General features: G+C 54.0%; 1 protein-coding gene across 1 annotated transcript in view; it reads right to left on the bottom strand.

Annotated features, from left to right (window-relative positions):
- Positions 1–7,395: 7,395 nt before the first annotated feature.
- CNPY3 (canopy FGF signaling regulator 3) overlaps positions 7,396–13,770 on the bottom strand; it is a 75,596-nt gene continuing 69,221 nt past the window's right edge. The window contains exons 5-6 of the mRNA XM_078647233.1: positions 12,071–12,188; positions 7,396–8,495 (exon numbers count right to left, since the gene is read on the bottom strand). Of these exons, the coding sequence (XP_078503359.1) occupies positions 8,251–8,495; positions 12,071–12,188 (363 nt within the window). The 3' untranslated portion in view covers positions 7,396–8,250. The remainder of the gene's footprint in view (positions 8,496–12,070; positions 12,189–13,770) is intronic.

The following is a 13,770-nucleotide window of genomic DNA, read 5'->3' as shown; positions in this document are numbered from 1 at the left end:
CACCTGAGCCCTGCTGACGCTGTCGCGGCTCGAGCTGAACGCGTAACCTTCGGAGTCCTGCTGGCGCTGTCGCGGCTCAAGCTTGAACCTGCAACCATCCGAGCCCTGCTGACGCTTTTGCGGCTCCTCACGAACTCCTCCAGATCGAGCCATGCTGACCTCGTCGCGGCTCGAGGAGTACTCGGGTCCGGCTGGACCATCGAGACCACCATCACGACCGAGCCGACTCGACGGAGGTGAAGCCGCCAGTCCGACCATCATCGTCCGTACCCCCCGGCTCAAGGATTGGGAGCTGTGCGTAAGGTACGCCCGGACTGCCCCAGAGACTAAAAGACTGTCCCGCTTCCCCCTTCCTGAACCCGCAACGACTTTGTGATCCTTCGATTACTGTGTACATAAGAGTGCTTCCCTCTTTTATTCCTTATATAAAGAACCGATTACTAAGAACCCACCGGTGTGGTGTCTGTTCGTAGTGTGGTGTGAGCTCAGTGTGTACGATCCTAGACTCGAAGTCCTCCCCGGTGAGGACCTCACGGGATAAGACTCGGCAAGATCTGTGGGAGAGGTGGGTCTCGGAATGACCGGGTGAGCATAACCTGGCCCTCTGAGATTGCCCCTTCTAACATTGGTGGCAGCGTCGCGATAAGAACCTACGTCTAGGAATCGTACAGTACTGACACACTACCCGAACAAAGAAGAACAACCATGAGCGTCACGGAAGACGAGACTACCTTCCGGGTGGAGCTCCTGAAGGACTATACGCACCGACAAATGAAGCAATTCTGCAAAGATCTCCACATTCCGACAACGGGATTAAACACCAAAGAAGACTTTCATCAAGCCCTAACCGCCTGGGTGGAGGCCGGAGCACAACCTCCAGCACCGACAGGAGCCGATGGAGGGGGAGCACCCCTGACCGAAACCCACGCCCCAGAGCAAGAAAGAGCAAAGTCCCCGACGCGGACTCACAGCACAGAGAGAGGTCTGTCTCAAGAAGAGATGACCGACCGAGAACGCAACCGAACCCACGAGCTAGACTTAGCCCGTCTGAAGATGGAAGGAGAACTCAAGCTGGCCGAGAAGAAGCTAGCCATCAAGCAACTGCGGCTGCAGGGAGAACTGGAGGAGAAGAAACTCCAGAGAGAACACGAAGGGAAAAGACTCCAGCTGGAGCACGAGCGCAGCATGAAGGAGATCGAACTAAAGGCCAGGACCGAAGACCACAGAACCTCGGCGACCCGAGAGTCCGTTCCACATCCCCAAGGATGTGGTCAAAGAATATTATAAAAACGATGATATCCAACAATGGTTCAGGGCCTACGAAGTCGCCATGACCTCCCACCGAGTTCCGCAGAAAGATTGGGGGTCCGGGCTGTGGGGGCGATTCCTGAGTGAGGGGAGGGACACCCTACTCGACCTTCCATCGGCCGAACAGACCTCCTACAGCCACATGAAAGAGGTCCTTCTCACCAGGTATGGACTCACCCCTGAAATGTACCGCCAACGCTTCCGAGAATGTAAGAAAATCCCTGGCACCACATGGGTGGAATATGTCAACTTCTACAGCCGGGCCCTGGAAGGGTGGATCAAGGGCAGCAAAGTATCCACCTTCGAGGGGCTCATCGACCTCATTGCCTACGAACATTTGTCTCTGAACTGCTTTGTGGAACTCCGACAGCACCTCCTGGACAGCAAGTTGGCTGACCCTCGGAAGCTAGCCGTCGAGGCCGATCGCTGGGTGAGCACCAGAGTACCCCGGGGGCCCGGGGGAGACCCTGGCCGAAACGAACAAGGACCATCCCGCCCGAGGGGAGGAGGGGGTCAGAATAGACAGAGGGGATCCCAGATAGGGTCCCCGCGCAGTCCCCCCAGAAACCAGGCCGGCACCTCGCCTCCCCCAGCGCACGCAGGGTTCCCCCCAGTCAAGCTAGGGCCCGAGTCAGCCAAACCTGCGTCCATTGCCAGCAACCAGGGCACTATGCCAATGACCCCCGCTGCCCTCTGTTCAAGAAGCCTGCCGCTGCAGGCCCCCCAGCGCGCCACATCACCTCGGTAGCCCTAGAAGAGGAGGGGGAAGAGGAGTTCGAGGGAGCTGACCCCGCAGCCATGATGTTAGTCTCCCTGGGTAATAGGGAGATGGTCCCAGGAGCCCCCCTGACCGACAACACCGAGAAGTACCGACAGCAGGTGACTGTCAATGGCCACCCCATAGGGGCGCTCCGGGACACCGGGGCCAGTATCACCGCAGTCAAACGGCACCTAGTCACTGAAGCCCAGATTGTTCCCCACATCTGCAGGGTGATCGCAGCTGATAACTCCGTCCGCACCTGCCGGATAGCTCAAGTCCCGTTCGAATGGGGGGGCGTCTCCGGAGAGTTACGAGTGGCGGTCCGCTCCGACATGCTCGTGGACTGCCTGCTCGGCAACGATCTAGAGAGCTCCCCCTGGCAGCGGGTTGAGAAAAGGACCCACTTGGAGATGGTGGGCCTGCCCGAATGGGTCTGTGTGAACACCCGGTCGATGGCCGCCCGAGGGGCCACGCCAGAGGCAGCACCAGCTACCCCCGAGGTCCCTGCATCCTCTGAGACCCCTGAGCTGTTCCCCGGGGAAAGCTTTCCCCCGACGCAGGCCCCCTCGGCCCTGGCGTCGAACCGACCCCGAGCTTGGACGACCTTCCTGAGCTGGCCCAGTGGCGCCAGGAAGGAGGACCGTCCCGAGAAGAATTCTGCCTAGAACAGACCTCCTGTCCATCCTTGGTTGGGCCACGGCAGCAGGCCGCCGCCCAGGCCGTCGGTAACCAGTCCGGCTCCCACTTTGTCTATTGGGAGAACGGCCTCTTGTACAGCGAACAAAAGTCTGCCGAGCTAGGGTCAGCCCGAGTGCTGGTGGTACCCCTACGCTTCCGCGGCTTTCTCCTGAACCTGGCCCACGACGTGCCCCTGGCGGGACACTTGGGGCAAGACAAAATGTATCACAGCCTAGTCACCCACTTCTACTGGCCGGGCATGCGCTCAGATGTAGAGGCCCACTGTAAATCCTGCCCCACGTGTCAGTCCAGAGGAAAGAGCGGAGGGAAGCGCAAGGCCCCCCTCCAACCCTTCCCCGTGGTCAGTACATCCTTTGAAAGGGTGGGAATCGACATCGTGGGCCCCCTTGACCCCCGGACCTCCCTGGGTCACCGCTTTATCCTTGTCCTGGTGGACCATGCCACCCGCTACCCCGAAGCCCTTCCCCTCCGAACGGTGACGGCCCCCGTAGTGGGGCGGGCCCTCATGGCCATCTTCTCTCGGGTGGGATTCCCCCGGGAAGTCGTCAGCGACCGAGGGACCAACTTCATCTCGAAATACATGAAGTCCCTCTGGCAACAATGTGGGGTGACGTACAAATTCACCACCCCATATCACCCCCAGAGTAACGGTCTGGTGGAGCGATTCAACCGGACCCTCAAGGGAATGATCATGGGTCTCGAAGAGCCCCTGAGGCGTAAGTGGGGCGTCCTCCTTCCCTGTCTCCTCTTCGCGTACCGCGAAGTCCCCCAAAAGTCCCTGGGGTTCAGCCCCTTCGAGCTCCTCTACGGGCACCCCGTCAGGGGACCCCTCAGCCTGGTTAAGGAAGGGTGGGAGACGGCAGCCCTAGAGCCCCCTCCCGATGTGTTTCGATACATTCTGGCCTTCCGGAACCAGACTAGGAAATTCCGAGAACTGGCCGAGGCCAACCTCGAGGCTAGTCAAGAAGAAATGAAACGGTGGTATGACCAGAATGCCACTCTGGTCGAGTTTCAGCCCGGACAGCAGGTCTGGGTGATGGCCCCCGTGGAGCCCTGTGCCCTGCAAGATAAGTGGACAGTGCCCTTCAAGGTGGTGGAGCGCAAGAGCCAGGTGACATATCTCATTGATGTACAGTCCCCCAGGAACCCCTTGAGGGTCCTCCACGTGAACCGCCTCAAGCCCCACTTCGCCCGGTCCGAGTTGAGCTTGCTCCTCGCCACGGACGATGGAGAAGAAGAGGAAACGGAGCCTCTCCCCGACCTCCTGTGCGTGAAAGAAAAAGATGGCTCCGTAGAGGGGGTGAGTCTCTCCTCCTCCCTCTCTCCCGAGCAGCGTGAGGACTGTCGCCAGTTACTGGGACAGTTCTCGGACCTCTTCTCCCTCACCCCCGGCGTCACCAGCTGGTGTGTCCACGACGTGGACACCGGGGACAGCCCACCGGTACGGCACAGAGCCTACCGCGTCCCTGACCGAGTCCGGGCCTGCATCAAGCCGAGGTAACAAAGATGCTAGCTCTCGGGATGGTCGAAGCCTCTGACAGCCCATGGGCCAGGCCCGTGGTCCTGGTTCCGAAGGCAGCCGCCCCCGGGGCTGTTCCCGAGCTGAGGTTCTGCGTTGACTACCGCGGACTCAACGCAGTCACCAGAACCGATGCGCATCCCATCCCCCGAGCAGACGAGCTTATTGATCGCCTAGGGGCTGCTCGCTATCTCAGCACGTTCGACCTGACCAGCGGATACTGGCAGATCGTTCTCACCGAGGGAGCTAGGGAAAGATCCGCGTTCTCCACCCCGGATGGTCACTACCATTTTCGGGTGATGCCCTTCGGGATGAAAAACGCCCCTGCCACCTTCCAAAGGCTGGTGAACCAGGTACTGGCTGGGTTGGAAGGGTTCAGCGCTGCGTATCTGGACGATATAGCAGTTTACAGTTCCCACTGGCCCGAGCACCTCCAGCACCTCTGGGCGGTGCTGACAGCCCTGAGGAGGGCTGGTCTCACCATTAAGGCAAGCAAGTGCCAGATCGGACAAGGGTCCGTCATCTACCTCGGGCACCAGGTCGGAAGCGGCCTCGTAGCCCCCCTCCAGCCCAAGATCGATGCAATCGTGGCCTGGGAAGCCCCCACGACCCAGACGGAAGTGCGGGCATTTCTAGGACTCACGGGGTACTACCGGAGATTTATCAAAGGGTACGGCAGCATCGTGACCCCCCTCATGGAGTTAACTTCCAAGAATCAGCCGAAGAAGGTCAGCTGGACCCCCGCCTGCCAAGAGGCGTTCGAAACCTTGAAAGACGCCATATGTACGGCCCCAGTCCTACAGGCCCCCGACTACTCCCGAGAGTTTGTAGTCCAGACGGAGGCGTCCGAGCATGGCATCGGCGCAGTTCTGTCCCAGGTGAACGAGAGCGGCCTGGACCAGCCAGTGGCGTTCATTAGCCGGAGGCTACTCCCTCGAGAACAAAGGTGGAGCACCATCGAGCGGGAGGCCTTCACGGTGGTTTGGGCCCTGAAGAAGCTGAGGCCCTACCTGTTCGGTACTCACTTCCGGGTCCAGACCGACCACCGACCCCTCCGGTGGCTAATGCAAATGAGGGGGGAGAATCCCAAATTGCTGCGCTGGTCCATCTCCCTCCAGGGGATGGATTTCACTGTTGAGCACCGGCCTGGTGTTGACCACGCCAACGCAGACGGCCTGTCCCGATTCTTCCGCCTCAGCGAAGAGAACCCCCAAGAGGATGGATAGTTCTCCCCGCCTTCAGCTGGGGGGGACGCGTGTTGGACCCGGCCTCGTGGCGTGGTTCGCGCCTGTCCCTCCACACCCTGCGAGCGTAGGCCTGCACCCCGACCCCTGCGCAGCCTCCCCGCGAGTGTAGCATGCACTCCGAAGCCTGGTCATCTCGCCCCCGATAAGCCCGGACCCCCGTAACCCACGACCAGGCCCGCCGGTCCCCGTCCCGCTCCAGAGCACCTAACCTTGCATGCCCCACAAGGCCCGGCAGCCATTTCCCTTCCCGAGGTCCCTGTCTCCCTGAGCCTAGCGTGACCCCGGCCCCAGCGAAACCCAGACTCCAAAGGCGCGCCAGTCCCAGCTGGGGGGTAAAGCGCTTCCCGAGTGTGATAAGCCAGGCAGTTTCGATCGCACCTCTGGCCTCCCGGAGTGCTGGCTCCAGACCCGCTGGGCGTCTGGGAATTCCCGGACCCATCTTTCAAAGGATCAAGGAGCCAACCGCCGGACCTCGCCAACGACCAGCCCCCAGGGCTTGGGACCTCCGTCGGCGAGGGTCCGGACATCAAAGGGCCCCTGGACTATATCTGGGCCCGCCTGACAACTAGCGGGCAGTTGTATCTGACCTGAAGCCTGCTGATCTGATCGCGGCTGGCCCGAAGAAGAACTCATCGGGAACCTCTGAGCCCTGCTGACGCTGTCGCGGCTCCCTCTTCATAACAAGGAACCGAACCACCTGAGCCCTGCTGACGCTGTCGCGGCTCCCTCTTCGCACCAAGGAACTGAACCACCTGAGCCCTGCTGACGCTGTCGCGGCTCGAGCTGAACGCGTAACCTTCGGAGCCCTGCTGACGCTGTCGCGGCTCAACCTCTAAGACCACCGGAGTCCTGCTGACGCTGTCGCGGCTCAAGCTTGAACCTGCAACCATCCGAGCCCTGCTGACGCTGTCGCGGCTCCTCACGAACTCCTCCAGATCGAGCCCTGCTGACCTCGTCGCGGCTCGAGGAGTACTCGGGTCCGGCTCGAGACCACCATCACGACCGAGCCGACTCGACGGAGGTGAAGCCGCCAGTCCGACCATCATCGTCCGTACCCCCCGGCTCAAGGATTGGGAGCTGTGCGTAGGGTACGCCCCGGACTGCCCCAGAGACTAAAAGACTGTCCCGCTTCCCCCTTCCTGAACCCGCAACGACTTTGTGATCCTTCGATTACTGTGTACATAAGAGTGCTTCCCTCTTTTATTCCTTATATAAAGAACCGGTTATTAAGAACCCACCGGTGTGGTGTCTGTTCGTAGTGTGGTGTGAGCTCAGTGTGTACGATTCTAGACTCAGAGTCCTCCCCGGTGAGGACCTCACGATAAGACTCGGCAAGATCTGTGGGAGAGGTGGGTCTCGGGGTGACCGGGTGAGCATAACCTGGCCCTCTGAGATTGCCCCTTCTAACACATCTGGATGAACAATGAACCATAGATTTATCCCCCACCAGCAGGGCTGGTCTGTTGCATTGGTGCTGCGTTGTTGGTGCGTTGGCGGTGCGTTGGCGGTGCGTTGCTTGTGTTTCGCTTCAGTGAGGGCCTGGTCTGGTGGTTTGGGATGGACTGTTCCTATTGGAGCAGGGTCAAGACTGATTTGCATATGACTGGGTTCAAATGACGTGGCATGATGGGTGAAAGAACGATGGGTTGGAGTGCTACCCTGAGTGGTTGCCAGAGTAGACTTATTGCGAGCGTTCCTCCGGTCACCCTTTATGTGTTTTATGCTCCGCGATTCCACACCTTTCACCTTTGCTGTGTATAATTCTCTGTCCTGCTCTCATGCACATGAGAACTGATCATTTGCCCAACTGAATATGAAGTGAAAATTAGCTGAAAAATGAAAACAAACAGCCACACCCCAGCTTTCCAGACCAGAGGTTTATTAAAAAAAATTGCAATATGCAATCATCTTAAAAATCCAACCTAGCGAATTCACATTTTCAAAAAGTACAAATAGCGCACACAGCGACAACAAGGGCGCAAGAAATTAATGAACAAGCTGGAGTTAAGCTCTGAAGAAGGGGAATTAAAGGAGCAGAAACAGGTCAATCAACGCTGCTTAGCATGAGAAAATGGAAGGACAACACTGCAGGCTCAAAGGAGTATCGATAGGAAAACATGTCCATACTTCGATTGCCCACAGATGTGCTTCACCAAAGCCTCCTTCATGGAACAGGGTGTGAAGACAACAGAAAACATCGAAAGGCTGCTCAGTAGCTTCAAACCAAGAATCGTTTGTCTACATGTAGAGCTGGGACGCCAAGGAGCGAGGAAATGTTCGGGGACCCCCCCTTCAGTGTAGGCTGCAGCACCTCACTTCAGACATACCTGCAAGCTTCATCAAGAAAGAGCTCAGAATCACCTGGTGGGCTCAGAGGAGGCCACTGTGGTCCCAAGAAACCTTCATGCACCCGGGCAAACCCTGGGTTGACATGGCAAAGGTACCTCATATCAAGAACAGGGGAACTGCTCGGTTCTTATCGTCTGCTTTCTGGTCAAATACAGACACGTGAAGCGTTTGCGGCTCAGGCATGAACATGGCGCTGCAGGAACCAGTCCGAAGGGCCAGGCTCTGCTCGCTTAGCACTCGGACGTTACAGCTTTACCAACAAAGAAGCGCGCAGCGGAGACCTCTGCCCGCTCTGCCGGAGCCACCGAGGTGGTGAAGGAGACCACACAGACTGGGCTTGGCTGAGGATTCAGTGAGCTCTGGTGCGCTCAGAGCTCATCGCTGGGAACGTGGGGCAGGGGCACCTTCTGTTGAACCCCTTCCTTCTCATCATCGGAGGTCGCAGACGCATCTTCTTGGTCAAGGCTGAGGACGGCTTTCCCGCGTTTACTTTTCCTGTCCTTTTGCTCCACTTCTTTCTCCTCCTTTTCACTTTTCTGTTTCTTCTTCTTCTTCTTTTCTCCCACTGCAGCTGTGTCTCCTTTCTTACTGCTCCATTTCTCATCCAGACACTCTGGCAAAGAGGGAAAAATCAAAGATAAGGTGTATAAACAAGGAAATGCAAGCCTGATTGAGGGGAGAAGCATCCCAGGAAAGGGAAGGCAACGAGGCAAACACGAAAGAATGAAAAAAAAGATGTGGTGAGAGGAAAGTGTGGAGAGGAAAGTAGAAGCAAACAAGAGAAGGCAAAGAGAAACAGAAGGACGTGAAATATGGATGTGGCAAGACCGGTTCTAATCGTTTTAGTAGAGGAAATATGAAGTGGATCCTCTGCACCGCTCATGGCTTCTCCAGACAAAACATTTAATCCGCAGACCACCCAGATTCAGCTCTGGGTGCAAACCTACCCCTCTAGAAGCAGCTGTGGGTTCTGCCGACCCCAGAAGCAGGGCCGCCCTCTAGGCCCTTCTTAGAGGCTAAAAAAACATGTCAACAGACCCGGCTTGAACGTACTGAATGAGACTGGAACAGAGGCATACCCTTGATGGAGTCAAATTTGTGCCATCTGGTAGAATCGCCTCTGTGAAGATGAAACAGTTAAAGTCTTATCCTCTCCTATTAACATGTGGGTGTGTGGGGCGGTGCATTGATCCCATGCCCATCTGCACACGTTCACCGTAACTTCTCTCCAACGAAAAAAGGTGATGGCCCGAGATCTATACACATCCCCACACTGTTCACCTGGAACTTCTCTCCAACCAAAAGAGGTGATGGTCCGAGATCTATACACATCCCCACACTGTTCCCCTGGAACTTCTCTCCAACCAAAAGCGGTGATGGCCCGAGATCTATACACATCCACACACTGTTCACCTGGAACTTCTCTCCAACCAAAAGAGGTGATGGCCCGAGATCTATACACATCCACACACTGTTCACCTGGAACTTCTCTCCAACCAAAAGAGGTGATGGCCTGAGATCTATACACATCCCCACGCTGTTCCCCTGGAACTTCTCTCCAACCAAAAGAGGTGATGGCCCGAGATCTATACACATCCACACACTGTTCACCTGGAACTTCTCTCCAACCAAAAGAGGTGATGGCCCGAGATCTATACACATCCACACGCTGTTCACCTGGAACTTCTCTCCAACCAAAAGAGGTGATGGCCCGAGATCTATACACATCCCCACGCTGTTCCCCTGGAACTTCTCTCCAACCAAAAGAGGTGATGGCCCGAGATCTATACACATCCACACACTGTTCACCTGGAACTTCTCTCCAACCAAAAGAGGTGATGGCCCGAGATCTATACACATCCACACACTGTTCACCTGGAACTTCTCTCCAACCAAAAGAGGTGATGGCCCGAGATCTATACACATCCCCACGCTGTTCCCCTGGAACTTCTCTCCAACCAAAAGAGGTGATGGCCCGAGATCTATACACATCCACACACTGTTCACCTGGAACTTCTCTCCAACCAAAAGAGGTGATGGCCCGAGATCTATACACATCCACACACTGTTCACCTGGAACTTCTCTCCAACCAAAAGAGGTGATGGCCCGAGATCTATACACATCCACACACTGTTCACCTGGAACTTCTATCCAACCAAAAGAGGTGATGGCCCGAGATCTATACACATCCGCACGCTGTTCACCTGGAACTTCTCTCCAACCAAAAGAGGTGATGGCCCGAGATCTATACACATCCACACACTGTTCACCTGGAACTTCTCTCCAACCAAAAGAGGTGATGGCCCGAGATCTATACACATTCACACACTGTTCACCTGGAACTTCTCTCCAACCAAAAGAGGTGATGGCCCGAGATCTATACACATCCCCACGCTGGTCACCTGGAACTTCTCTCCAACCAAAAGATGTGATGGCCCGAGATCTATACACATCCACACGCTGTTCACCTGGAACTTCTCTCCAACCAAAATAGGTGATGGCCCGAGATCTATACACATCCACACACTGTTCACCTGGAACTTCTCTCCAACCAAAAGAGGTGATGGCCCGAGATCTATACACATCCACACACTGTTCACCTGGAACTTCTCTCCAACCAAAAGAGGTGATGCCCTGTGATCTATACACATTCCTACACGGTTTACACAAATATTCGATCAAGGTAACTTGCAGGTGCCCGGGATTCTACATACTCCCCCCCCCACCCTGTTCAATAACATTCTATCCAAGCATCATTTTGGATAATCAGAGAATCCATACGTGCCTCGTACTGTTCATCCAGAAATTCTACCCATATAACATGTGGAATTACCCTGGGATTCACACTCGTCCCAAACTGTTCCTTCATATTGTCTCTTCTCCCACTGACATGGGGGACGATGAAGCAATCTGCCTCATACTTTTCATCCAGATATTCTCTCCTCCCTACCTGGGTTAAACATCCCTCCACTGTCCATCAGATCATCTCCTCTCATGGTAATGTGGGAGAATTCACTGCTATCCATCTGTGAACAAAATCCCCCCCCCATCTTTCTACACTTCATCCTTCCGCAAATTAGAAGTCTAGGGGGAGGCAGCAGCAATCTATGCGGAGTCCAGTCGGTGCAACTCGGACAGAACAATGGAACTGGTAGTATTATTTCATGATCAGTTAAACATTTCTATTAAGAAGCAACCGAATTGTCACCAAAAAGTCAAACTAAATAAAAAAAGTTTACGATATAAGAAAAATAGATGAACAATGGCTGAAAATCAGCAATCCCATTTATTAAATAGGCACAAAACAGTCGTTTTTAAGGTTATTTCCAATGCCATTTGCCCCCATTGTTGATGTTTCGATCACACCAAAAGTCGGGGATCATCAGGACCCATGAGAATAGCAGGACTGGAGGCATCCAGAGAAAATGGGGTGTTGTCAGTCCAGGAGTGAGTACAGAGGAACCAGTGGACCCATGGACAATGTGCTGCGTTCCTCTCGCCTCCCTCTTCGCGGTATCTTGTGTGTAAGCTTGTTGTTTAACATCTAGAACCTGAACCAATCAAAGCACTGGATCACTAGCGCCGGGAAACCCTTTGTTGGGTAGCTGTTTGCGCTATATAAATGAAATAAAATAAAAAAATAAATAAGCTTCTAATGCACGGTCTTCTTGTGTACATGCTTTCTTTTGCACAACCGGTTCTCTGACCTCACTCCCCGTTAGTCTCACAGAAACTTTCCCAGCGGCTCCTGTGCATTTTCCTCATGCACCCTCTTCTGCCTTAATTTCACAAACACACTCTTCCTGTGTAAGACGAGTTAATCCACAGCTCAAATCCAAAGAAACACAGACAGATCACATGTAGGTGGGTGAGGAGTAAGAAAGAGTGGAAAGCAGGTACAATGACCGTAAAGTGGGGAACTTATGGGAGAGAACATAGGAAGAGATAGAAAGAATGTGCAAAGAGGGTTTCACGTGGCCTCCCCATGTGAAAAAGGGCAAGTGAAAGCAAGATGGGGTAATCGCCTGGGTTGTCGGAGGCCAAAAAGGAACATTTACAATTCTGCATGTCTTCGCTTGGATTGAATTCCACCTTGCATTGTGAATGACCCAATGCTCACCAGTCCAACTGGTGTCCTAGCGCTTTTACTTTTTCTGCCGGTTACATGCAGAATTCTCGGTCCTTACCTCTATCTTTCTCTTTCAGCACATGATTTGCGCATAGAAACTGGGTGAGATCCTTCTCCTGGTGGTTTTTATACCAGTCTTCAATCACGTCTTCATACTCCTCCACCAGGACGTCGCACTGTATGGGTAAAAGGGAAGCAGGTCAGGGAATGTCCTTCAACGTGGCAAAACAGAACAGTCACAAGCATTATCTACCGCGTCCCTACTAATCCTTCGGTTTATAAAGTGTCAACTAGACCCTCACGCTCTATGTCCTGCTGAAGATCACGGAATGTCCTTCAACGTGGCGAAACATATCAGACAGTCACATGCATTATCTACCGCGTCCCTACTAATCCTTTGATTTATAAAGTATCAACTAGACCCGCACTATCTATGTCCTGCTGAAGATCACGGAATGTCCTTCAACGTGGCGAAACATATCAGACAGTCACATGCATTATCTACCGCGTCCCTACTAATCCTTCGGTTTATAAAGTATCAACTAGACCCGCACTATCTATCTCCTGCTGAAGATCACGGAATGTCCTTCAACGTGGCGAAACATATCAGACAGTCACATGCATTATCTACCGCGTCCCTACTAATCCTTCGGTTTATAAAGTGTCAACTAGACCCTCCCTCTCTGTGTCCTGCTGAAGATCACGGAATGTCCTTCAACGTGGCGAAACATATCAGACAGTCACATGCATTATCTACCGCGCTACTTCCAATCCTTCGGTTTAGGAAGTATCGACTGGACAGTCCTTATCTATGTTCTGCTGACGATAGCCCGTTACGAGGCAGGGACACTTTATGGGTATGTCACACTGTTACTGCTGTCTGTTTGGCCCACCTGAAGCATTCAATACCGATGAGACCACCACGATCCTAGACAGCCTACCTACTCACATTTCAATTATTCTGATTTGGGAAAGCAGGGTAGTGGCACCGATCAGACTCCAACTATGAAAGTAGATGCTTAGCGTGGATCTTTCAAGACAAAAGTCTTGAAGTCTCGCACTCATTTTCTGTACAATCTTTGTGGGGCTTCCGGGGTTGGCTGCTTAATTTTTACAGCTTATACAGAGGGACACCGAAAAGAACACAGTCAAGTTAAATATATTGTATTGTTAACATTCAATGCAGTCCTAAAATGCTACAGTTTTTACCAATAGGTACTAAACATTCCTGCAGCAAACTTAAAGAAACCCTCTACAGCAGCTGAACGTCAGTCGAGTGCTATAAAGAAATGCCTCTTTTTGTATAGTCACCCCCACTTGTTATCGACCGATGCTGCTTGCTTTACGACGAAGAGTGCACAGAGGCCTGCTAACCAGACCTCAGTGCCCAGACCCTAAAAATGATGTTGCATTGGCTATACCCAATTGGAAATGGCTAACTTACCTGTAAGTCTCTAGTAAATGTTACCCCGGTACCTAGGGCAAGTAAGTTAGGAGGGCTTGCAGCCCCGATTGTGCCACCCTGGTGGTCCACCAAGTAAAACAAGGCCTCCAGTCCACCACTGACGACTGGTAAAGCAGTCGGGCACTGCTAGCCCGACTTTGCCATTAAAAGCAATGGCAAAGCCAACACTTCCACCGGACATGTGTACAAGTCACCCTTGTAGCAGGCGTACCGAGCCCTAAAAGGCAGGGTGCAACATACGACACAGGCAGGACATGTACTTTTCATGCCCTGTCAGTAAAGCACCTTAAATT

This window comes from Lissotriton helveticus, chromosome 6, assembly GCF_964261635.1.
Source record: "Lissotriton helveticus chromosome 6, aLisHel1.1, whole genome shotgun sequence".
NCBI classification, from domain to species: domain Eukaryota; kingdom Metazoa; phylum Chordata; class Amphibia; order Caudata; family Salamandridae; genus Lissotriton; species Lissotriton helveticus.
The sequence above is the reverse complement of the archived record's forward strand: the minus strand, read 5'-3'. Positions and strand labels throughout refer to the sequence as shown.